The sequence below is a fragment of the Suncus etruscus genome, chromosome 17 (genome assembly GCF_024139225.1).
Source record: "Suncus etruscus isolate mSunEtr1 chromosome 17, mSunEtr1.pri.cur, whole genome shotgun sequence".
NCBI classification, from domain to species: Eukaryota; Metazoa; Chordata; class Mammalia; order Eulipotyphla; family Soricidae; genus Suncus; species Suncus etruscus.
This window is the reverse complement of record NC_064864.1, coordinates 62,076,255-62,103,343: the sequence shown is the minus strand read 5'-3', so window position 1 is coordinate 62,103,343 and position 27,089 is coordinate 62,076,255. Positions and strand designations below refer to the sequence as shown.

Below are 27,089 nucleotides of genomic sequence, written 5' to 3'. Positions count from 1 at the left end.
ATACAACAGGGGAATTTTATCTTCTAAAGCAATTAATATTTGCAAGTAGAATTTCAGGTCCTTTTCATGTGACCACGTAAGCATGTTGTTGCTTAATTTTTGAACAGTGTGAAAACAGGAATTTCAGAAAGATAGTTATATTAAATTTGGGGGTCAGAATTCAGAGTTGCTATGGTAAAGACTCGGGCTTATATTTTGTTAGTATTTTTATCGATTGGACCAATTAATTGGAGCAAGCATGAAATTCCCAGGATTTCGTGAAACTGACATCTGTGCTTTCCTTAAGCCAATGGTGACACACGTGATGTAAATTTTCCAATTACGGGGCACAGGGCTGGATCCGCTTCAGTGGGAGTGAAGCCTGGGTTTGAATCTGCCGAGCTCGGGGACAAGAAATAAAATAATAGTTGATCCCTGAATCACTGTTTCAAATTCCTTTCTTTTTGCCCCTCCCTCCCAAATAATAAAATACAGCACGATGGCCAGAAAGCACAGTATAAGCTCAACTCATTTGATGTGTTTCATTCTTTGTTTTCTTTGCTAAACTTACATGACAAAATTAAAGATTAAGTAGAAAATATTAAAAAATCATTATAGCAATGACTCATGAGCAATAAGAAATAAATGATAGGGGTATGTGTATTTATTCATCTCCAACACTTTCCACAGCTTCTGTACTGACTATCGTTTCTACATTGAGAAGAATCATAATAAAAATAGCATTCCTATCAGAAAGTCCACTTGCTACAATTAATTGTTCAGTACAACTTGTCTGTGCCAATATAATTTAAGGTGGTTTTAATAGGATGGGCTTCTAAATTTGCTTCTGGTATTCAGAGAGCTTTCTTATTTAAAAATTTTCAAAGCTGGTTGGCCAGTGCAAATGTAGGGCAAGTAGTGCTAGTTTGTTTGACTTGCATTCAATTCCTAGCATTCCATATGGTCCCCTGGGCATCACCAGGAGCAATTCCTGAGTGCAGAGCCAGGAGCAAGTATCTCAGCATCACCAAGTGTGGCCCTCAAAGAAAACCAACCAACCAAAAGCATTTTTAAATCTTTAACAAAAATACAGTGCCAGTGCCAGTGAGGTGGCACTAGAGGTAAGGTGTCTGCCTTTCAAGTGCTAGCCAAGGAAGGACCACGGTTTGATCCCCAGGTGTCCCATATGGTCCCCCAAGCCAGGGGCAATTTCTGAGCGCTTAGCCAGGAGTAACCCCTGAGCATCAAACGGGTGTGGCCCGAAACCCCCCAAATATGCCAACACATTATACATATACAAATGATTTAAAAAATGCATACCATCATCTTGTTTCAAGTCATTAAAGATAAATATGTCTCTTATTCTTGCTATAAGTTTTTAAGAACCTTGGTTTTTTTTATATTTCATTAGAAATCCTATAGTTTTTGGATTGTCATCAAATGTGGCCTTGATAGGGAAGGTAGGTCTAAGAGAAAACACTATACACAGCTCATAGTAGTTCAAAAACAATACATGCAAGGGACAAAAGAATCATGAACATGTGGCTTCAAAAATCAAAGGCAGGAAGCAGTCAGATAGCACCTGGGCATTTCGACACAGCTGCCATTCTCAGCCTTTCTGCTCTGTTACAATGTGAATGAGTGAGTGACTGACTATTAAGATTTTGAATGGCCCCAGAGAGATAACACAGCGGTGTTTGCCTTGCAAGCAGCTGATCCAGGACCAAAAAAGGTGGTTGGTTCGAATCCTGGTGTCCCATATGGTCCTCCGTGCCTGCCAGGAGCTATTTCTGAGCAGACAGCCAGGAGTAACCCCTGAGCAATGCCGGGTGTGGCCCCCCAAAAAAAACAAAACAAAACAAAAAAGATTTTGAACACTTGACTTGAGGGCAGGTAAGTCTAAGTAAGGTCACAAGGACCCAGCTGGAAAGTTTTCAGTCCACTCACGTGCCTTGAAATCTTTAGCAAATAAAAACTTGGGGCAAGTAAAGTCATCCGTTTGAAGCTTAGTTTTTTACTAAAATAAGCAGGAAAGAAACCTTCTTTAAGGATAACAGCAAGAGAATTAAGTGCCTCTACCTGCCTGCCACTCCATCTCTAACACCAGAAATAGTGGCTGTACAGTGTAGTGTTCTGTAAAGCATGGCTTTCTCTATTGCTGCCCTTTCTATGTTATCAGTTAAGAAAGACAGGAGAAGCCAGGGTGCCCTCCCAGAAATCATCAGTCTATCTTCTTTATTATTTTTTTTGCAGTTGCTCATCATGCTATTATTATTCTTTCAAAAACCTCTACTCAGTTAGATCAATGGCTGTATAGAGAGCATTTTCAGAGGTTTAGAACAGGGGTCTTCCAATGTTTAGGGGCTAGGGAGATAGTACAGTGGGTGCCTTGCATATGGTCAACCCTATTCAGTCCCTGCCACCATATATGGTCTCTCGAGGCCAGCTAAGAGTTATTCCTGAGTACAGACTCAGGAGAAAGCCTTGAACACTGTTGGGTATAGACCTCCAAATAAAACTTCAATGTTTAAATATTTGAGAATGTATGTGTGTGTACTCCTATACATAGGGAGGCTCAAAATGTAGCATCTATTTTTAAACTATTCATAATTCTTTGATTTATATCCTCTCCCTTGCTTAAGCACGTAAGGAAGAGAGTTAGGATATACTGTTCATGTCCTAGAAGACAGTGAGGTTAACAGACAGGCAGACACACATACATTCTTGAGTTTCTTGAAAATTTGCCCAGCATCCATCTATTAGGGCAGCATAGCCTTTAGTCAACAGATGAGACTTTAGCCTATGACCTATTTGCCAAAAAAGTCTGAAGAGCACATTTCTGGGGTAACCTTTCATGTCAAAATGATTTTAGGCTGACAAAAAACTTACAAAGGAGCTTAGAGATGTCATTTGCACATCAACACTTTTCTTGATAACATTTCACATAACTACATTATATTGACCTAAACTAGAGTATAAACATAGATATGATATTTATTTATCAGGGAGATGCTTAGCCACAGACATTACTCTTCTTTCACCAGTTTTTATTTCTAGTCCAGAAAGAAATTCAGGATCTCACTGCATGTTGATGCCATTACCTCAATTCTGTGTTTATTTCTAATTTTTTCTTTGCCTTTCATGATTTTGCCACTTTTGAAAAGTTCCAGCAGTTTGTTTGCTAGACTGTTCCTTCATTTGGATGTATTTGATCTTTTCTCAGGTTTCCATAAGTGTTATACATTTGAAAGAAAGCTACAGAAGTAATGCTTCGTTATTTTCTGTGCAACCAGTCAGGGATTTATAATTTTATGAGTTACTATTCATGATAAGTCTGTAATAATTTGAATAAGGTCAAGCCTGCTACATTTTCCTGACATTATTTTCCCCATTGTAATTAATAAGGTACTTTGACACTATGCAGATGTACTGTTTTACATTATATTTTCACTCACTAACTTTGATTCTATCAATGGTTTTTGCCTTTAGCAATAACTATGATGGCATTTATCTAATGGTCATTTTTCTATTTCCCCTATTCTTTATACATTTACTAATTAGAATTTCATTGCAAAAAAGAGTTGCCTCTTCCCTCCCATTTATTTATGAATTACTTATTTACATTACCATAGACTCATTAACATTTAATTTATCCTTTGAGCTATAATCCAATTCAGATAGAAGCACCAATGATCTTTTGGTGTAAGAACCTGCTCTTATTCTGTTCCTGTAAGAATATTCATAATTCTCTGAGAATGATATTCTCTGGATTCATACGGCATTCCAGGTTCAATTTCTGTTTCTTCTTACAAGCCTTGGAAGTCAGTTATTTTATCAAACAAAATAAAGTAAATAAAAACAGTGGTTTATTTGAGTGGAGAATAAGGCTACAAATGAAAAACATGGGTTCTACATGTGTTCATTGATATGAGGTATCAATACTTCCAGAATCTCTCAGGGAATACAGCTGAGAGACTACATAGACACTACCCTACCCACATATAACTATCCATTCATCCATCCATCCACCTACCTATCTACCTACCTATCTAACCATCTTTCTAGTAATACCTATATGTAAATGATTTCTGATCCCTTTAATTCCACTCTGGCACTCCAGGGTTCATTCTACCCCATTCCCTACACACCTCACACACACTACATTTTTCTCTCATGGTGAGAAAAGTTGGCTCTCATTTAACCAAAATGTACTTATTTCTTTGTTCATTTCTAGCAAAGAAATAAAATAGTATTAGAATTGTTTTGAGAAGAGTCAAATGTAATGTACCAAGTAGAGTACAATATATGTGTACAATTATTTTTACTTCTAGCCTGAAGAGTGGAAAGTCAGAACCATTATTTTCCCAAGTTACTTAGGTTGCTCTTTTTTTCTTTATCCTCTCAGAGTCCTTATTTTATTCATTTGTAAAACATTTAGATTCATTTTTTTGGTGTGGCTTGTTTTCCTTGGGGTTCTCTCACATGAGACTTAACTTATTTATTGGATATGTGAGTGATTATGTTTCAAGAAGTCTGATTTCCAAAAAATAAAGATGCTTTAAGAGAGTGGCCCTCCTAATCCAAACTACTCCCTCTTTGTCTCCCCCATTTCTTATTCTCTATTCACACTTCCTATATATAGTCTATCTCATTAGTCTGTGTTTTATCATTCTTGCAATATTTTGAAAAATAGATTAGATTCCTGCGTATTCTCTTAAATCTCCTCTTTCTTACATGAAGGCTGATGTTCTCCAGCTATTCTTTTGCACTTTATGCCCTCACTTAACAATACATCCTGGAAACAATTTTATAGCAGATCACAAAGATCTTTCCCATATTTTATTTGAAGCTTCTTTGTTCTCTATTTTGGGAATATAATGTATTTTTATGCTTTCCTCTGTAAGATTATTTAGATGTTGTGTGCATATTTTCATCCTGCTGGAGGTGTATTTTCGGGTACACTCCTTAAAAGTGGGGTTGCTGATAGTGGAGCCCAATTCCTCTCCCCAGTAGGCGCAACCAGTTTGCTCTCTCATCAGCAAGGTATTGTCATATTTAAATTCTTTTTGTGAAAAATGACAGCTTGAAAACAGTGTTACAGTGTATTATTTGAATTTGCATTATTTCAAAAGGTATTTAATGCAAATTTTAAAAAAAGGAGTTGGGGTGATTAGGATGGGACAAGATTATCTTAATAAAACTGTAACTAGTCAAGGAAGAAAAAGAGGTGAGGATGGCAACTCTGAAGTGGGGGGAGCAGGGAAAACATTCATGAAAGCCAGGGCGGTCTCTGGAGATACAAAGGGAAAGAGAACATCACCTTTAACGGAGAACATAGAAGCTGGGCTGAGAAAGACTGGCTAGGTTTTGCACATAAGCATAAAGGTGACTCACAAATAATGCTCCAAAGAGAGACTCAAAGGGGTTGAAGTAGCTTGGTCATAAAGAACTGCTGATCTAAAAGTCATTCACACACACAAAAAAGACAAATAAAAGAGGCCAAAGGGCCAAGCAAGGATTGCAAGAGCCTGTAAATAAACAGCCCAAGCAACAAAGAGCTGAAAGGCTGGTGAGTCATACTGAGGACACACACACTCACACACACACACACACACACACACACACACAGCAGAATCTAGAAGTCCCAAGAATGAGGGAGTTGAGTATTACTGAGCATGGCCCCTTCAAATTGATGCCCATGTGATTTTTTAGAAACAACTCTACATGGCAAAAAGTAAATACAAGATTGGGTGTGTATGTTGTTATTCTGGATCACATCCGGCTGCACTCAATGAGGCTTACTTCTAGATCTGTGATCAGATACCTTTCCTAGCAGTGCTCTAGGTACTGGAAAACTAACTGGGGTCAAGTGCATATGCAAGGCAAATGCCTTATCCCAGTATTCTTTATCCTCAAATAAAATATTTTTAACCCAAGACTTTCTTATTCACACAAATTTTGTTCATGTTCTGTTTAACAATGTCCTAACATTTATTCTGTATTCTAAGATACTAAAAGCTATTTGTTTATTTATCCAAATAAACTATCATCAACCAGTTGAAAGAATGAGGGTGTCAAGGAGACATTCGTATTTAAGACCAGGATAGAAAAATAGGTTAAAAATAATGTCCCAACAGTGATTGGGAGTGACCAAACTATTGAAGTGAGATTTCTATTTTATGCAAAACAATAAGACACAAAGTAATCTGTTAATTACAGAATGAAACAAAAACCACAAACACACACAAGAAATCCCTTCCTCCCTCCCTTTCTCCCTTCTTTTCCTCCATTCTTCCCTCCCTCCCCTCATCCCTTCCTTCCTCCCTTCCTTCCTCCCTTACTTCCTTCTTCCCTCCCTTCCTTCCTTCCTTCCTTCCTTCCTTCCTTCCTTCCTTCCTTCCTTCCTTCCTTCCTTCCTTCCTTCCTTCCTTCCTTTTTTTCTTCCTTTCTCCCTTCTTTTTTTTTTTTTTTGTGGTTTTTGGGTCACACCGGCAGTGCTCAGGGGTTATTTCTGGCTCCAGGCTCAGAAATTGCTCCTGGCAGGCACAGGGGACCATATGGGGTGCCGGGATTCGAACCGATGACCTCTTGCATGAAAGGCAAACACCTTACCTCCATGCTATCTCTCCGGCCCCCCTTTCTCCCTTCTTTCCTTCCTCCCTTCCTTCCTCCCTTCCTTCCTCCCTTTCTTCCTTTCTTCCTTCCTTTCTTCCTCCCTTCCTCCATTCCTTCCTCCCTTCCTCCTGATGCTGAAACCTCAGTGAAACTAGGTGAAACTCAGGTGTTCCCATTTCTCCTGCAAGGCATACATAGATACAAGAAGCAGAAAGAACATAGATACAAGATGCAGGAAGGGACAGAAGAGTCAGTCCAGCAGAACATATCTGTATGGCAAGAAATCATCAGGGCAAGAGAGCAGTTGGCTGGAGTAAAGAAGATGGGCATCAGCAGTGGAATAAATGAAAGATGCTCAGGAAGTTTCTTTGGGTGAACTTGAGTTTTCTCATCTGTCAATCAAAAGGACAGACCTATCTCAAGATTCACTTCTATGGAGCCAAAGGCATCTGGGTAGACTTTGGAGCATTCTTTTGGAACTACACAATGGCTCATATTGGGAGACAAGCTTTCTGAGACAGAGATGCAGGATTTAGGAGGAACATCTTAATGGGAACTAAAGGCTATAGGCGATTCCCAAACTGCCTTCTGCCCTGGGGATGAATGATAAGAAGGAACACATGTAGTTGGGCACTATTTTTGAAGAATTGAGAACAAGAAGAAAGAGCAGCAAGAAATGAGATCAAAGTGCAGTAAAGACTGTAAGTAACAGAATGAATGTGCCCAGGAAGTTTCCAGCATGCCTTTCAGGAAAGCCTCTAGGAACTTTCCAGAATCATTGTGAACAGGGTCACTAGCTGTGATGGCTTTGAGCAGCTGGTGAAGCCACATGCCACTCCAGTGCCTCTTCTTTCTGTGTTTTTGCACTGGAATAATATTATGCATAAGTAGAGTAAGACCAAGTCATCCCATTTATACATTTTATGCATCTATTAATCTGGACAACAGTTTCCTCTGTTGTACTGGTAAAGTTTTGAGTAAAAATGTGGCTCCAGCCTCCACCCCACCACAGATCTGCCTTCAGCACTAATTGCCTAGGAGAACACTTAGGAGTCATTTTTCATGATGATGGTGAGCAGGGGGGAAGCAGATGGCACAGTCATGTTATTGATTTGATGAGCCTTGCCTGGCTCTTGGAATAAATGGAACTCATGTTATGGTCACTGCTTCCAGACCTAAGGATTTCAAGGTTCAGGTTCTATAATGTCAGATAGTCCCCTCCCAGGGCAAGAACCCATTAAGGCCTCTAGGCTTCTGAACAGTAAGTCCAAAGGCCTCTGTAGACTCCTCCACCACTTCTAGAGTCTTGAGGAATGACAGGTACTCCCAGCTCAGAGGGGGTTTTCCTTCCTCCCTCCCTTTTATCTTCCCTTCCTTTCTCCCTCCCTCTCATCCTTCCTTCCTTAATTCCTTTCTCCCTCCCTTTCTCTGTCCCTTCTTCCCTAAATCCCTTCCTCCCTCCCTTTCTCCCTTCTTCCCTCCCTCCCCTCATCTCTTCCTTCCTCCCTTCCTTCCTCCCTTACTTCCTTCCTTCCTCCCTTTCTTCCTCCCTCCCTTCTTTCCTCCCTTCCTTCCTTCCTTCCTTCCTTCCTCCCTCTCTTCCTTCCTTCCTCTCTTTCTCCCTTCCTTACTCCCTTCCTCCCTTCTTTCTTCCCTTCTTTCCTTCCTTCCTTCTTTCCTTCCTTACTCCCTTCCTCCCTTCCTTCCTTCCTTCCTCCCTTTCTTCCTTTCTTCCTTCCTTTCTCCCTTCCTTCCTTCCTCCCTTCCTTCCTCCCTTTCTTCCTTCCTTTCTCCCTTTCTCCCTTCCTTCCTTCCTTCCTTCCTTCCTTCCTTCCTTCCTTCCTTCCTTCCTTCCTTCCTTCCTTCCTTCCTTCCTTCCTCCCTCCCTCCCTCCCTCCCTCCCTCCCTTTCTCCCTCTCTCCCTTCCTTCCTCTTTCTCTCCTTTGCTTTACCTATGTGACAGCTGCCAGCTGGATGCCCCCAGCCAGGGATGACCCTACAGCTTAATGGATTGTTTTTATTTGCAGATGACTAGTCCATAAACATAAATGAATTGCACACTTTTCAAGGAGCTATGAATTCTTTGCAGTTAAAGCCCTACAGGAAGGCCATTCTGGTTATAAGGGATTAATGATGATAATCAAACTTCACCTTTTTAGAATATTATTATTGCCAGTGTTGGCTCCTTCACTGGGCCTTTCATAAAGAATAAAGTGATGCTCAAACTTGAAAATGCCTTTGGCAGGTGCCCTGAGTCATTTTACTATAAAAGAGAGTATCTATCAAAGGACATTAGCACAACATGGATTTTTTTTACTCAAACATATAGTTTGGGTAAAATATAGTCCCAACTGCATTTGACAAAGGATCATTTGGCCTTTGAAAGTAGGAAAAATATATAAGGGAGATGGAATTTCTGGTGTCATTGGCCTGCTTTTCCTCTTTTCCTACCCTGTTGTTGTTGCTGCTGCTGCTATTGCCACTACCACCACCACTACTATCATTATCAGTAAATTATTAGTAAGGAGACTCCCCCCGACCAGATTACTTAAGTGCCCAATAAAGGAAATTAGAGTTCCATTTTGCCTGCCGTTTCTTTGTACTATTGGTGGCAGAAGGCTGTGTCATCATGTCTTCTGCGTAGAGTTGGGGCCATCACGTATTCTCCAGATTTCAGTTTTGCAATTTGTGAGAGAACACTTAGAAAGGCTATTTGCAAAGGCTACTAAGGCTATTTGCAAAACTTTCCAAATTCTATACTTCTGTGCCACTCGGAATTACCCATCCGCCCTCAGTCAATGCAGTAGATGAGCTTTCCACTAACTTATAAATCTTTGCAAAACAGGATGAAAATCAAAACATCATATACCTTGCCAGCATTCTAACTTCAGTGTTAACTATCATCATTAATCCTGGGCAACTGACTTAACCTTTATCTACCCCAACCAAATAATTTTTCGTGTTGTTTTGTTGCTTTCCAGGTGGCTTGCTTATTCCCAATCTAACCTGATTTTCTTCTTTGACTTTGCAAGTTGATTTGCTGAAATGCTTACGTTTTCCTATTCGCTTTGACCACAGTAATCATTTACTAGTCAATTCTAGAAACACTGAGAAGGGTGGTAGGTGGGAAGAAGAAAAAGGAAAAGAAAAATGTGCTGACCATTCTGAGTTGGTGGTCTCATTTTTCATGCCTATAGATTCTGGCTTTCTATGTGTGTTGGTTTCTCACTGTTCTTTCCTCAAATGATCTGAGCTAACTTTTAGGGCACTTGCCTTACTCTGCAGCATGTTTTAAGTAGTAACATTCACTTTTGACTTTGCTTCCTTTACACACTAATCAAATTTCTTGACTAACAATGGCACAAGGATAAAATTTGAAGGGGGGCACAGAGAAATAACAGAGCAGTAGGGCATTTGCCTTGCACGCAGCAGACCCAAGACTAATCGTGGTTTGAATCTCGGCATCCCATATAGTCCTCCTTGCCTGCCAAGAGAGATACCTGAGCACAGAGCCAAGAGTAAATCCTGAACGCCACCAGGTGTGACACAAAGGAAAACAAAACAAAACAAAAATTAAGTGGGAAGACTAAGGCCCACCTGGACACAGTGACAAAACAAAATAATAGAATTTTTGCCTCAATCCCAGGGAAATGGTCTTTTTTTTTTTTAACCAGGAACAGAAATTTACTGTAATTCAAAGTCTGATCTAATCCCATCATTTCTGGGGGGATGGTGTCTCCCAGGCATATTTGATCTACTGAGCTGGATGTTTTAATCTACAATTCAGTAGAGCAGTGCTGCTTGGACCCAGTAGTTCTGGGGCCACCCAAGGTTGCTCCCTGCTGGGAATAGGGAGCCATGGAGTGCTGAGGATCAAGGTTGGGTCGGTATACGTGTAAGGAGACATGCATCTCTGACCTGTGAGCTGTCTCCATACCCCATTATTTTTTACATGAAACCAACAGATTTGCCCATGCTTCCTATCTACTAGTGGTAAGGCTAGACCAGGATCTTAGGACTTAGGTTTTCAAACCAATTTTTGTTTCCTGTTATTATCTGTCCCTCCTTGCTATAACTCACAAAGTTACAGTTTCTCTGGCTAACATATATGCCATGGCAAATGTAATGTGCATTATGGGGCCAAATTTCTGGGGTAAGTCATTTCCATCAACTGACCTTGCCCTTACACTGAATACTCAGCAGAGTTCTCTGGGTTTTGTCTCTTTGTCTCTGGATAGATAGCCATCTGGGACTGAAGGGCCAAGAGATGTGCCCCTATCTCTTTCATCCAGAGATGTGCAGTGACAACGGAGGTTGGCTCATCCTATTAAGGACCCTCTCACTAATTCTATAGCTTCCCTGGTTCTGGACAAGTCCTTCAGCCTCTCTGAGTCTGAGGGTTTCAGCTGTGAAAATTGAATCATAATAGCTCCTTGATCATGACTTTTGGGTTAAGTCAATGAATGCACACAGTGCATTCTGCTTTATTTTCCTAAGACGTCTGGTCATCCTCACACATGGGAAAGTCTTCCACAGCGATGGGCATGTTATGTTAAGCATATTCTAAAATTAATTATTTATTAACATCATATAATATTTCTAGATAGTTCAAATTAATTTAGTCATCTGGATCAAACTGATCAGCCTAAGGACATGTGTTGTATATGTAAACATTTTATGGGATTATTATGTTACTGACCCTACCCTGATCAGTGAATGTGCCCTACCCTAGGGTGTGACCAGGCATTCTGCCCCCATGAAACTTTTGGAAGCTTCTGATCTGTGAGCAGTATTTATTTAGATAATGTTAGAACCCAGCAGAGAGGAAGAAAGACGAGGGCAAAATTTCACTTTCAGTTGGAACCCAGAACCGCTTTTTGTTGGCAGTGGACATTTGTGCCATGGGGAGTTGTAATCCAGTGAGAAAAGTTAATTTACTTCTTATTAGTAAGAATCCATACACTATAGAACCCATAATCTTCCATCACAAAGTGACAGCCATCACGATCATTTTCAATTTATGCTTTGAAAGCGCTCTATTGACTATGGCTACATTTCATCTTAATGTGACGCTAACATGCTCTGGGACCTTGCTTGCCCAAGGTGATCGGAGATTCCCTTGGCTGTCTAGGGCCAGCCATAGTACCTTGATATATACTTGTTCTGTCTTGCTTGCACACAAGACTGACTAGTCTTTCACCCAAGACTAGGAGAGAAGAGAGTGTGGTCACACAGGATCCATCTGTCAACAATAGAAATTCCACATTCATCTGAGCACATCTGGCAGGGTGGACAGTGGCTGCTCCCAGAAATACAGGAATGAAAGAAACAGCAGGCTTGCCAGTAGGGGAGCAAACAATATAATAAGTCAGTCAGGAATACCAAAAAACTTCTATAATAAATTCTTTTGCTTTTACTCTTGTAAGCCACCTAAAGGGAGAATTGCTCACAAACATCAAAATTCATTTTATTAACGGAAAAACAAAAAGCTTAATGCATAGGGGCTAGACTATAATTGATGAACTTACATTTTTTTCTTTTGACCTCTAGGATGGAAAGCACAAAGGAAATTCAACACAGGTTAGAAATAGAAAGGGCTGTGTCCAGTTACTCCTCGCCTAACAATGCTTAAATACTTATTGGTGAAATAGAACTAAATCCATTGCCAAGGCTGCATTTCAAAGTAAAATTGATTACCAACAGTGGTTGACAAGAGATGGGATCCTGAGGGCACCCATAGGCTTCTAACTCACTTAATGCTAAGTGCTAATTGGTGAATTTCAAAGTCCTTGGAGAGTGCCATTGCCTCCTGCCCAGGAAGGTGCCTGCTTCTCTATATTTCAAAACCCACCCAATTCTGGGCCACTTTTATTCCCACTAATAAAGAGTCCATTATGAAAAGTATCACTCGACATTTAGGAAGCAGCATTTTGAGAATTTTTAAGAGATAGCTTGATTTAAAAAAAGAAAATGTTGAGTTTGTGCAAAGTACTGCAAAAGGACTTTTCATCTAATAATGAATGTCAATTGATCATTGAATAGTTATGCAACTTTTAGAGAAATAAATAGCCCAGGAGCTGAGCTAAGCCTCTAAGTCCATGTCTTACATCCCACGAGGAAGGAGAAACCCAGAAGTAAGCACTTAAAACTTCACCCCAGACCCTGTCTCTTGCACAATGATTTTTTACAGTGAGTTTAGGCCCTACTTTTAAATGATTCTTTCTTTTTTCTTTTTTTGGGAACCCATACCTGACTGTGTTCAGGGGTTACTTCTGAATCTGTACTTAGAAATTACTTCTGGCAGGTTTGGGGGACCATATAGGATCCTGGGGAACCTGGGTCAACTGTATGCAAGGTAAATACTCTACCTGCTGTGCTATCACACTGGCCCCTCAAACGATTATTTCATAATATCTTACTATGAAAATGTTAAACAGCTAGCAAAGTAGAGAGGACTTTAAATAAATACCAGTATACTTACCTTCTACATTCTAACATTAATGTCTACTTAATTCAATTAAGTTATTGAATCCTTTTTGGGGTAAAATTCAGCCAGCTTAACTGAGCAGGTCAAAGAGCATACCCAGTGATGTGAATTGTCTAGGGTCCACTGATGTTGGGGATAAATATAAGTGCTTAAACCATGCTTGGGGTACCCTGGACTACTCATGGCAGTGCCAGTGATCAATCTGGGGCCTCAACTAGTGAAAGCAAGCATTCCAGCCCTTTGAACTATTTCCCTGCTGTCTGAGGTATACTATCTTCCCTTCTACCATCCATCAGTAACAAATTTGGAAGCAATTAAATGCAGATGGCAGAAAATAGAAAATAAATTATTTTGAAGGAATAGAATCAACAACTGTTTCTTTATCTATAAGAGTAGCTAGAAGAAAATGAAAAGTTCATCCTATATTATTGCACCCAATACAATATACTAGAGGCTGTACACAGATACTCTATATAGTTCAGCATATATAATAAAACATTTATTAGCTCAAAAAAATTTTTTTTTGGTTTTTTGGATCACACCCAGCAGTGCTCAGGGTTTACTCCTGGCTCTATGCTCAGGAATCGCCCCTGGCAGGCATGGGAGACCATATAGGATGCTGGGATTCAAACCACCATCCTTCTGGATGCAAGGCAAACGCCTTACCTCCACGCTATCTCTCCGGATAGCTCAAAATTTTAACTTTTGGTATAAATCCTATGTATACTTTCAACATTCCTCCAAATATCTGAATACAAGAGAATACAGCTGTGTATTGTAGAGAAAGAATTCTCTGCAAAGGAGGATCAGAAAAAAAGACCTGTGATTTGACATAAGTGTAGTTCTCTATATTATTATGCTATCTCAATTAATCCTCAAGCTTGGAAATAACTTCTACATCCCCAGTCTTAGTGAAATTTGTTATTTTTAAAAATCATCACAAAGATGTGTCATCAACATCAACACACAAACACACACACAAACACACTTTATTGATAGACCAACACTGGACAAGTCTCATCTAAGGGAGTAGTTTTGTTCTTCATCCTAATGGACCGGCTATCAAACACAGGTGATGTAATGGTCCACACTGGGACTTGGAACTTTCCAATCAGTCAGGAAGAATTTCAAAGGTTAAAGGGATGGAGTGTTGGCAGTCGTATTCATTCTGCCCTTCAGTACGTCATCCTGTCAAAGAGGAAGACGAAGCTAGGTGTATATCACACAGACTTGTTTTCATTAGTCAAGTATTTGTTTTGGAAATCCTCCCAGTGCTAAAACAATGCATCCATTAGCTGAACACAATTAACCTATAATTGCCCATTCTACCTGATCTGAAAGAAGAAATAGAACAATCACAGAAAGGAGAAGAAAAGGTTTCTTTTTTTTTTTTTTTCAAAATAAATACCTAGAAATCAGTTTTGGGTGGAAATTCCTTTAACAAGATATCACCAGTACCATTAATGACAAGTTTTAAAAATATGGACACCCACTGTCTCCAAATGGGAAAAATCCTCTTCCATGAATAGCTTATGTTTATAAGGCTCAGAGGAGTAGCTTCCATTATTTCATCTGCTTGGTCACAAATCAAGAAAGTGAGGAGCAAGGTCAGAGCTAACAAGGGAACCAAGAAAAGATAAACTAAGCAGGAAGGCAAGTTCATCATCCATTACCGTTACTGAGAACCTGGCAGATCTTGGGCATTTTATTCTGTGCTTAAGGGGCTTCAAAACAAAGACAGATTTGAAATCACCCTGACCCTAAAAAGCCATCCATATTACTAAGAGGGTCACAGGGAGTCCAGAAAACTAGAAATTGTAAGCAGATAGAATAAGATGTGTATTAAGAGAGCAACACACATGTTTTGTGATTTAATTCTAAGATAGCAATTACATTTTGATTAATCCAGAAATAATGCTCAATATTGAGTATCTTGACTACTGTGAACAGTATTAGAGTAAACACATAACCTCAAGGAGAATGTCTATGAGCTCTCCCAAATACCAAAGATGCTTTTCATGGAGACAAAGAAGAGGCAGATGGCCAAGCAGGCTATTCCCACTTTAAGGAAAGGATCTTGCCTGCTGGATGCTGGCACAGGAGCATACAGTCTCCCATGTTAACACACAAGCCCACAAATAGGTACATCTAGCTCTTGCCTTCAGGACAACATCCAAACATACAATTAAGTCCCATCACTTACACCGATCTTCTAAACAAAGTTGTCATTCACATTATTTATGAACCACAAACTGGGAGACAGGTTGGCCCTGCTAGTGAGATTTCTCATTGTCATTAACCAAATAGAAGTGTACACAGCAATCTGAATGTCATTAACCAAATAGAAGTGTACACAGCAATCTGAATGTATACTTCTAGAGTGCACACATATGTCTACTCAACATGCACATGTTCGGTGGCTGCTTGGGAGACTTGGGTCACTCCCATGGTGTTTGGGGGTATCATGAGGTCCTGAGAATGAAACTCAGAGTCAGGCATACGCTAGGCATGTGATCTACCATTTGAGTCAGATACCTGGTCTCTTCACATGCATTTCTAAAAGAAATAGTCGCAATTTGGAGTTTATATCAAGGAGATTGGGGATAAATCTCAGTCCTCTTACCTGACTGCCCAGGGGGAGGAGCTCCTGATGATCCTCGAGGAAGACAAAGGAACACAGTCAGCACGGCAGCTCTATTCCCAGCACATGGTTCAATGGCTATTGGCTTGGGAGCACCCTAAAAAAGAAAAAAAAATTAAATGTGCAGACTGACATTGCAATGCCATTTGACTTGTCTCCTTATCTCTGCTTCATATAACTAGACTGAACATTCTGTGTGGGAATGGACACAGGAGGAAATGACTCCATGCTTCATTAGAAAAGTAATTCCAATTGGCGAGATAGATAGCTCAAAGAGTTGAGGGGGTAGGCTTTGCATATGCAATTTCTGAGTAAGGTCCCGAATATCACATAATGGTTCTTGAAGCACCACCAGAAATGGTCCTTAGTGAAAAAATGAGAAGTTCCTGAGCACTTCTCCCCAACACATTCTACACACTATTTTTTTGCAGCAAGAAGTACTTTTTGTAATTATTCTCATTTAGAAAAATAATTTTTATGGGGAGTTACATATTGTTGATGTTTTTACAGTTTTAAAGATGTTTTCTTGCTTTGTTTATCTCACTTTTTCTTTCATGGACTTTAGAGAGTTTTACATTCATGGCAAAATTAACATAATGGCATAAAGTCTGGGCACATAACCATTGTTCTACTCAATATCAATATATCCCTAAGATGGAAACTTTAATTATAGCTGATTGGAGATATCCCTATATACCAGTTTTCATTAGGGTTACACCTGGTATCATACATTCTAATGGCCTAGACATATGTCTAAGGATTTCACTGCCTAAAATTTCTCTATATTTTTCCCAGTCATCCTTTCTTTCTTTGCTGGTTCATGGAAACCCTCATCTATTTGCTGTCTGTATATTTTTAATTTTCACCAATGTCATAGAGTATTTAGCCTTTTCAGATGGATTTAGTTCACTTTACATGCATTTAAATTTCTTCTATATCTTTCTATCCCTTAATATATTATTGGTTCTGGTAAGTTGTTTGGGGGTTAACATGGTTCAAAACCATGACTTCACATAGTAGGCATGTGCTATACCACTCATTGAGTTATATTCTTAGTGGATGGATAATCTTTTTAGTGTGAATCATTTTCCATTTTCTGGTTGTATTACAGTTCATTTAATCATGCATCTTCTGAAGATTAATTGAGTTGCTTCCAAGTTTGAGTAGTTATGAATAAATCTCTTATAGTCACCTGTATACAAGTATTTAAGTGTAGACTTGAGTTTGTAACTGCTTTGGATAAATATCAAGCCTGATTTCTGTATCAGAGTTACCATCTATTGTTTTAACACTAACTCTTGGCACAATTTAGATGTGCAACTGGCCTACATTTGAATAAATAAATGTATTTCACTACATATATTCTGAGTAAGAGTTATGATTATGCCACTTTTGTTCTTTTTATATTTCACAATTTCCACCTCTCTTCAATGATATCTATGTAACAAATTTATCTAAGCAAATGATTCCAATCCAAAACATTGTTTTGGCATATCTCTAATGTCCTTTAATGAATCACATAATAGGATCTTATTGCAAATAGGCATACATAATGTGACTTTAGGAATAAAACAATTAACTAGTAATCATAAAAATAATGTTAGTATTTTACTGAGTACATAGTATGGATTTGATATTCAAATTACTTTATGTGTATAATACTAGCAACATTGAGAGTTAAAAATACTAGGTAGGAGTGCCACATTCCAGAGAAGGGACCCAGTGCCTTGCCACAGGTATCAGAGGAGGGTGGAGACCCAAGGGCAGGGCCAAACCCCTGTGCTATTGCTGCCATTATCCCCTCTTAGGGCCGCACTGCAGAGAGGGACCCGGGGCCACGTCACAGGTGACAGGAGGGCAGAGACCTGAGGGCAGGGCCAAACCTCTGCGTGGTCTCCGCCATTTTACCCCACCACCTCCCCTCCAACTCTACAGACCAGAGTCTCTATACCATATAGGTCTAGACAGGCCAGACCTAACACTTATTTCTCTCAGATAATCCATAGCCCATAAATCAGAATAGCAAAAGAATGAAGTAGTTCGTAATATCTCTGTCATACTTTGAAAGGCTCACTCAACTAGGAAAAAATACTCTAAATCACTCTAAATAAACTCTAATCACTTCTAACACAGTAAGTTCAGCAGACCACTTTATTATAAACAACCTGAAACTTCAACATTTTAAGCCACCAAATGTAAAGAAATATGGGTAAAACCAAGAAAGACACTAGCCGCCAGGGATATAGAGTGAAATCCTAGCAAGTTTCCAAGCCCATCAAAACGCACAAGCCCAGTAGATGAGAACATAGAAGTGGCAATTAATGTCATAACAATAGAAATCAAGGAATAACTAGCCTGCAATATTAAGAAATCCAAGGATGAACAATTCAACTAATTCAAAGAAGAACTTTTACAGAAGATGAGAGAATCCATACAAATGGAATTAAGGGAAATAAAAAGCATCATAGCAAGCCATAATAACAGAATTACACAGTTGGAAAATCGCATAGAGGAACTTAAAGAAAAACTATAAATTAACAATGACAAATAAGGAGGATGTAGAAAGCCTAAACAGGGCAATCACAACTAAGGAAACTGAAAAAGTAGTTAAGAAACTCCCCGAAAACAAAAGTCCATGATCAGATGGTTTTAAAGGTGAATTCTATCAATTATTTATGAAAGAATTACTACCACTGATCTTCAGGCTCTTTCAAAAACATTAAAAATACAGGAATCCCCACTAACTCCATTTATGAGGCTAATATCACCCTCATTCCCAAAATTGGCAGAGACAACACCAAGAAAGAAAACTACAGAACGGGCCGGGGGAGATAGCACAGCGGCGTTTGCCTTGCAAGCAGCCGAACCAGGACCAAAGGTAGTTGGTTCGAATCCCGGTGTCCCATATGGTCCCCCGTGCCTGCCAGGAGCTATTTCTGAGCAGACAGCCAGGAGTAACCCCTGAGCACCGCCGGGTGTGACCCAAAAACCAAAAAAAAAAAAAAAAAAAAAAAAAAGAAAACTACAGAACAATCTCCCTAATGAATATGGATGGAAAAATCCTAGCAAACAAAATCTTAGCAAACTGAATCAAAAAATACACCAAAAAGATTATACACCATGATCAAGTGGGTTTCATCCCAGGGATGCAAGGATGGTTTAAGATACATAAATCAACAACATCATACACCACATCAATAATAAGAAAGACAAAAATCACATGATCATATCAATCGATGCAGAGAAGGCATTCAACAAAATCCAACACCAATTCATGATAAAACACTTAGCAAAATGGGCTGGAAGGAACCTTCCTCAAGATAGTTACAGCTATTTATAAAAAGCTCACACCTAACACTATCCTTAATGGTGAAAAACTGAAAGCATTTCCAATAAGGTCAGGAACTAGGCAAGGCTGTCTATTGTCTCTGCTTTTATTCAACGATGTTTTAGAAGTCCTAGCAATAGCAATCAGACAAGAGAAGGGAATCAAAGGAATCCAAATTCTAATTTATCCATTTCCTTTTATTTATGTTATCTATTAGAACCTAAAGCATATGATCATTAACACCACTGAAACAGTCAATGGCGCATCACAGACTTATGTTACAGGTCCCACCCATCGAATACATTTTTGCAAATTACTATTATTCCATTTACTTTTTTCTCTTTTTTCCTACTTCTTTCCTTCTCTCATTTCTTCTTCTTCCTCCTCTTCTCCTCTTCCTCCTCCTCCTCCTTCATCAATTCAACCTATATTACATAACTGTCAGTTTCTCTTTAGGAAAGGAACCTCCATGAACAAGATGTAGCAGACAATACTACAAAGGGTAGACACCTTTTATAGTCCTCACTATCACACTGCTTAGTACTCTAGACATGAAAACTATGCTTATCCTAAAGTGCTTCAGCCACTTTCTAACCCTGAAATCTTCACTTAGCAAAGTTCACCCCTGTCATTGATGAAGTGCCTAGAAATTAGAAAACCTTTCAACTCCAAGGCACTGGCCCAATATTTTTAACCTGTTTTTACTATATTTACTTATTTTTCTTTCTTCTTCCCTCTTATCTTTTGTTTTCCCTTTCTTTTTCTCCTAATCAATATCTTAGCTAATTATTTATCTTTCCTTAATTCAATTCTTTCTTAAGAGCTCAGACCCTTCCTATGAGGGTCAGGCCTCCAACAACAACTTAAGAATAGATCTCTAATATCTGTCTATAAGTGGGAATGAGTTTGTATACAGTGGACTCCTCTTTTCCTGCCAAACCTAAATTGTAAACAATCCATGCCTATAGAGTATATAGCCCTTTTTCCCACTTCAGAAATCCTTCCATCTTTTCATTTCCCCAATCCTGATCCATCCTTCTTTTTTTTTTTTTTTTTTTTTTTTTTTTGGTTTTTGGGCCACACCCGGCGGTGCTCAGGGGTTACTGGCAGGCACAGGGGATCATATGGGACACAGGGATTCGAACCAACCACCTTAGGTCCTTGGATCAGCTGCTTGCAAGGCAAACACCGCTGTGCTATATCTCTGGGCCCTACCCTCAGTTCTTAACTCATTAGGTACCAATAAGCCACCACCCAGCTCCCAAAGTGAAAGGACACCCTTTCAGTTTCACATCATGTGCCCTGGCAAGAAACTGCAACCAATGCTGCTGCTTACTCATTCTAAGTGGCCCTTCTTCTCACCCCCCGCAAATGTGGACTGTTGCATGCTACTGAATTCAGCTCCAAAGGACCTCCAGCTCAAAGACACTACCTAATCCCTTACTGCTGCAAATTATTTCTCAAACGTAACAAGACCATGGTGTGGGATGAAAAGGTGCCCTGGATTTCACTCCCACTAGAATATCTCAAAAGACTTAATGGAGATACCTATATTTTTTGTATGTTTGATACCTCCATAGTAATACCTCTTAGTGTGTTTATTTCCTCCCTCCCTCCCTCCCTCCCTCCCTCTCTCTCTTTCTCTCTCTCTTCTCTCTCTTCTTTCTTTCTCTCTCTCTCTTTCTTTCTTTCTTTCTCTCTCTCTCTCTCTCTCTCTCTTTCTTTCTTTCTTTCTTTCTTTCTTTCTTTCTTTCTTTCTTTCTTTCTTTCTTTCTCTCTCTCTCAAAAATACAGAAAGAAATATCAAATTAAATATTCAGTGAGCACTACAGCAATAAAGTCAAGCACCACACAATAGTCTTGGTTCTGAAATCAAATCATGCCAGAGTACAAAAAGAAAGAGAAAGATAAGATAAAATAAAATAAAATTGGAGACATCAATTTCAATAGCTACACCAAAACAAAGACGTCAAAAAATCGATCGATCAATCAATCAATCAATAAATATGTGGAAAAATGATTATTTTGTGCTTTTTTTTTCTTTTCCCCCCTGCATAGGCACAGTAACTATTGGGTATCTTTTTTTTTTTTTTTTTTTTTGGTTTTTGGGTCACACCTGGCAGTGCTCAGGGGTTATTCCTGGCTCCAGGCTCAGAAATTGCTCCTGGCAGGCACAGGGGACCATATGGGGCGCCGGGATTCGAACCGATGACCTCCTGCATGAAAGGCAAACGCCTTACCTCCATGCTATCTCTCCGGCCCCCAACTATTGGGTATCTTATAGAGGGAATTCCCTTGGCCTAGGAGATACAGGGTTTCTCCACCCCTGAAGTATACTGTCATAGGATTAACTATAGACTCATTGCATGAAAGACTTTATCCCAGGCTCCATCCTAGGAGCAACATAATGACAAAGACCACCAACTACAGAAGATGGATTAAGATTTGCTAGAACCACAAAGAAAGACTTAATCATAAGCTCCATTCCTTGAGCTGCACAGTCACCAAGATCTCTAGATACAGAGGTCTGATTTTACCATCCAAGACGAAGCAGAAGTCTTCCATACACCATGAAAGCACCGAGGGGAGAGTAAATGATCATGCAAGGAGTCTATAGTTAATCCTTTTTTAAAAGTTTATTTTTAGTTTTGTGGTTGATGTTTTGTTGTTGTTGCTGCTGCTGTTGTGCCTTTTTGTAGTTGATTGGTTTTTTTAAATATATATTTCTTCTTTTTTTCTCCCCTTACTTATTTTAAATTGATATTTATAGCCTCTAGATGGACTCCTCCCAGCTTTCTTTTTTCCCCTTTCCAACAGAACTACAGAACTTGAATCATCTTGATTTGCCTCATAAATTGAAGGGGGGGAGGAATGGATGGCACCCAGAACAAACAGTCTTATGAATTTTGAGTGGAAATAAAAATTATCAGGCTTAAACACCAAACCCAAAGTCAAAGACAACAGAATTAATACCCAATCTACAACAAACTATACACAGCGGGGACCAATTACACTAGTAGTCCAGGGGACAAAGGAAGGAGAATATGGGAGGCATGCTGGGAACAGGGGCGGAGGGACAATACTAGTGGTGGGAATGGCCCTGATTCATTGTCACTATGTACATTAAATATTATTGTGAAAGACTTGTAATTCACTTTGGTTGCAATAAAATTATTAAAAAAATACTAAGCAGGAGTTTGAAAAGTGTTGTTCCATCATGGAAACCAATATGAAGATTTCTTTCAACAATATCCTATAGAACACAAGATACTACTACTTGGCATCTACCCCACAAAACAGAAAAAATTTAATTTGAAATGAAAAATACACATCCATGTTCATTACAGCTTTTAGTATGATGGCCAAGATACCAAGTGTCCAACTATGGATGAATGTGTCAAGAAATTGTGGTACATATTCACAATGGAATAAATACTATGCAGCTGTAAAAAAGAACAAAATAACGCATTTTTTCCTGACACAGTATAACTAGAGGGTATCATGTTGAGTGAAGTGAGAAGAAAAGGGTAGACAGAAAATGATCTCATATGTAGAATTTAATGACACAGTAAGTGGGCAACAAATGGCTTAAGGCACAAAACTGGAGTTCGTCCCTGGACCAAGAACTGAGCTTACAAGATGTTGGGGTGGGATGGTTGGGTACTCTGGGACCTTGTGGAAGGGAAGTGGGTATCCTGATGGTGGGTGTGGTGCTGCTGAAGGGCTATATGTATGAAAATGCCTTTAAAAGTATTGTAGATCACAAACTCTAATGAATAAAAACATAAAATATAACTTAAACAAAATTAAAAAGGGATATTCAAATTTACATGGCTAAAAGTAGTGGGGATAGGATTCAGAGTCAAGAAGGCAAGGCTGCTTCCTGCTTATTCCATATATTATCACAAACTTATACCCAACACAACACAACACATGGCAGGCACATATGATCCAGGCATATGTATAACTACAATTGAGGATTTAGGGTATCGAGACAAAGTCTCTTTGAGACAGTAAGCATATGATTTTGGGTAGGAATGGCAATTTTGGCTATTTAACTAATAAATGACAGAGACATGCTGGACATATAAAAGCAACATTTCATATAAAGCCAAAATTAAATAGAAGGGAAACACTATGGCTTTCATTATTACAACAAATGATTTGTTTCGTTTTCTTCACCGATGGCATCTGAACTTTTCAGAAGAAATATAGACGTGTGCAGTTATTCACCTAAAATATTTTAGGATACTGCTGTTTCCAGAAAGTTTAATGAGGTGTTAAAGATAAAATATGCCCACTTTCATGTAAAACTTAGACTGAAATTTTGGGTGAGGACGGTTTTATGTGGTTATAAAGGTTTTCTCCTTTATAGCAACATAAATCTCATGTTTTAAAGTTATCCTCATATAGACACATTTGGGGAGTTTTCAATAGAAAGGTGAAAGTGACCACTGCGGTAGAAGTAAAGGCACAAAAATCTTCCCAGAAAATGCTGTAAGCCATGTGGCAATACTTGGATCAAGTTGCATGATCTGTAGCTCTACACTTTAAAGCCTGTATTTAATTTAACAGACTTATTTTTGAAAATGTTAAGCTGAAAGCAGCATAAGTACAGAGATTTTCACCAATGATGCAAATATTTAGAGAATAAGCTTGTCATATTCCCAGGCTAAGAGAAAAATGGAATATTTTGAATCATTTTTCTAGGCTGCTGTAATGTATTCAAATTTAATAAATGCAAAGTATATGTAAAGGTCAATTGGTTAAAACATACTAAGAACAAATAACATGAACTCAGATCTAAATGATGGTGATATATTAGAAATATCAAGTTCCTCTCGAATACATCTAAGAAAGAATTTACCATTTCTACCATCACCGTTTTTGTTATGTTGCTTTTAGAATCTCAATACATGAACCAGCAACTATTAAGACTATATAATGCTAAAATAAATAATCACAATAAGTAGAAAAGAAAGATTTCATGATGAAATAAAATAAATATACCAGTAGAGAAATAGTAGGTTTTGACTTAAGGGATTTAGAAAACAAGTAACTAAGGTTATATCAACTGATCATAGTATCATGCTACTTTCTGTATTTTTTGACCATTATTCTTTATTTTACCTTTTTCCTTCTTTTTTTTTTCTTTTTGGGGCACAACTGGCAAATCACCCCCAGCTTGGGGGACCCTCTGGGATGCGGGGGAATCAAACAGTGGTCCGTCCTAGGCTAGTATGTGCCAGGCAGACAGATGCCTTACTGCTTGAGCCACTGCTCCGGTCCCTCTTACTTTCTGTATTTTTTTAATAGGAGTATAAATATATTTCAACATCAAATGCTGATATCAAAAGTACCCGTGGAGAAAAACAGTATAAAATCAATGTTAGTTTTAGGTACAAAATGACTGAATTATTTAATATTTCAAACTTACAGAGACACAATAATCTATAAAGAAAAATAGTAGGTTATTTTGTCTATTTAAAAAGGAGTTATGCATAAAAAAAACTACCTCTGTAAGATTTCTCTCAAAATAATTCTTACTCTTATCTGCTGTTTTTGAGCAGAAAACATTCAAAAATTTCTTTGCAGTGATAAGCTACATGAAAGGAGATTATAATTCTATTTTTAAAATTAAAATTGGCTTACACCTTTGACTATTTTTAGCTATAAAATTTTTCATAAGAGGATATTAACACAAAAAATGAATTATTCATTCTGTTTAAGATATTAGCAACTATCATATCTTTTTGACATTTCTGTCAGGAATTCACATAATGTAAAAAAATTATTTCCAAAGAGTTTGTGCAAAAGCTCAGTTTGAATAAAGAATTTTAAATTAAAAAAATCATTATGACATTTGAATTTTACAGAAAAAAACATTACCCCACACATTTCTGATACATTGAGCTTTTTCAGTTGTTTAGTGATAAATACATAACCATGAATCAAAATCATTACACAATGACATAATATGTGCACTGAGCCATGCAATTTATCATGTATTTTTCATGGCTGCATTTGAAAGAGATAAGGCTTGGGTTTGTCTGCCTACAGCACTCACTGACTGTGATTTACTTCTAAGCATTTTACTATTTGTTGTATCACAAGAGGCTGGTGTTAGACTGGGCCATAAAACATCATTGACAGTTATGTAATTAGCAGAACTTGTTTATTAACCAACTCGCACTTTCACAAAAGGCTTGCTTTACTCTCTTGAGATTTTGAAACTATTGTATGTCCATTTTCAAATTATTTGTTAAAAAAAAACCAACAGTTCTATTTTCAACTTTTTCTAGTTTTCAGTTTATTGATTATAAGCAAGTGATCAAGATAAACCTTTGAAATGACAAGGATAATCTCATAATGACATCATCAGAAAGGATCATCACCATCTGAGCCAAGGATCTACCTTGAGAAATGTTTCGTAATGATAAGTGGATTTCTGGAACTTTCCAATGGACAAAGCTGGCAACCTGCTCTTTCCTCCTCTGGCCACTTAGAGAGTCAACTGAGGAGTGGGCAACTCACTTCTAGAAATGACATCTAAGCCTGTCACCAGAAATCTTCATGCTGCTAATAGAATTTAGTGACTGATCTGCTTGGTCTCATCATTACTGTTTAAGTAGGTAAGATTCAGAACAAGACTGTACTCAAAAGATAAAAAGATGCAATTCCTTTTCTCAAAAACTTCCAGTAGTTCCAAAGTAAGGCTTGTAAACTCACATTTCTTCATAGCCCACATGTGTAACTTAAGAATAATAAATTTTTATTAATGCTTATAATTTGCATGATATTATGCCACATGATGATCTGGGCTTAATCACATGATGATTCTGGGCTTAATTCATAGCCCCATTTATGAATGATGAAACTGAAATTACAATGGTTTAAGTGACATAACAAAGGTTATATACCTAATGGATATAAAATTCAGTCATTGCTCTTTGATTTCTAGTTCATGCCTATTTTCAGTAACAACTAACAAATGATTAATTGTTTAATTAATTGTATTCCTGGAATACATGACAAGAGAGGCATTGCAGTAAATTGGAAAGTACAAGATAGTTTAAAGACAGTTCATCTCTAAATTCTGATTGCTAAAAGAGCACATATATGGGCCAGAATAGTTGAGAATAGTTACCATGTGGTCTGTATAACAGAAAGTCCAAGTCAATATTTCAGAATTTCCAGTCTCTTCTATCTATTCACATATTTCAACTTTGATATTTTATTTTTTCAGGAATTTTGCTTTAGTAAAATAAGTATTCACCATTCAGCTGGGCCCAGAGTTTCCAGAATCTGCACCTTCTTCATTTCTAATAGTCTTAACATAATCTTCCTTGTCAGAAATCAGGTCTCTAGGAATCCTGAGCTCTCTCAAAGCTCCACATCCTTGAAGCCTTCCCTGGTCAGAGGAATTTAGTTTCTTTCTCTTTAGTTCTTTTGTTATACCCATATGGCTCTTATCATCTGCTTTGAAGGGCTATTGGGAATGACTAATACCCATAAAATAAAAGACTTCCGATTAGGCCTATTTTCTGTTACATTTTTTTTAATGGTTCAAGTTGAGATGACTTCCTTCCCCCATTGTTTATGCAGGCATCACAAATTACAAATCTGCAGCTACCAATTTTCAATTCAAACTCGATATCCCCCCATCAATATCTCAATGTTCATCACCCCACCCAGCCTGCTTAGCAAACTCATATTCTAAAATATAATCATTATAGTTTGGCTCAGGTGATTACACTAATATTTTCTCTTATGGTTCATGTATACAATGATCTTGACTCTACACCACCAGAATGTCACTCCCTTGGCAATGTGCTTCTGTTATATCTATTCATCTCATCATTCTTCTCTGCCCATAGACTCCCTTCTTTTATATTCTCAGTTCTGACAAAGATTTACCATCATCTGCTACCTGCCACTGATAGCAGGTACCTTGCCCTATTTAGGACCAGTGTTCAGAATAGTTAAGTTTTCATACCAGTTCTGCCACTGTCTAATAATAATACAAACAAGTGTATGTT

The 27,089-nt window shown here is 38.3% G+C and overlaps 1 protein-coding gene across 1 annotated transcript in view; it reads right to left on the bottom strand.

The window, feature by feature from the left end:
- The window catches only part of ATRNL1 (attractin like 1), a 733,758-nt gene that overhangs the window by 107,322 nt on the left and 599,347 nt on the right, over positions 1–27,089 (bottom strand). Inside the window, exon 28 of the mRNA XM_049764403.1 lies at positions 15,705–15,819. Coding sequence (XP_049620360.1) covers positions 15,705–15,819 — 115 coding nt within the window. The remainder of the gene's footprint in view (positions 1–15,704; positions 15,820–27,089) is intronic.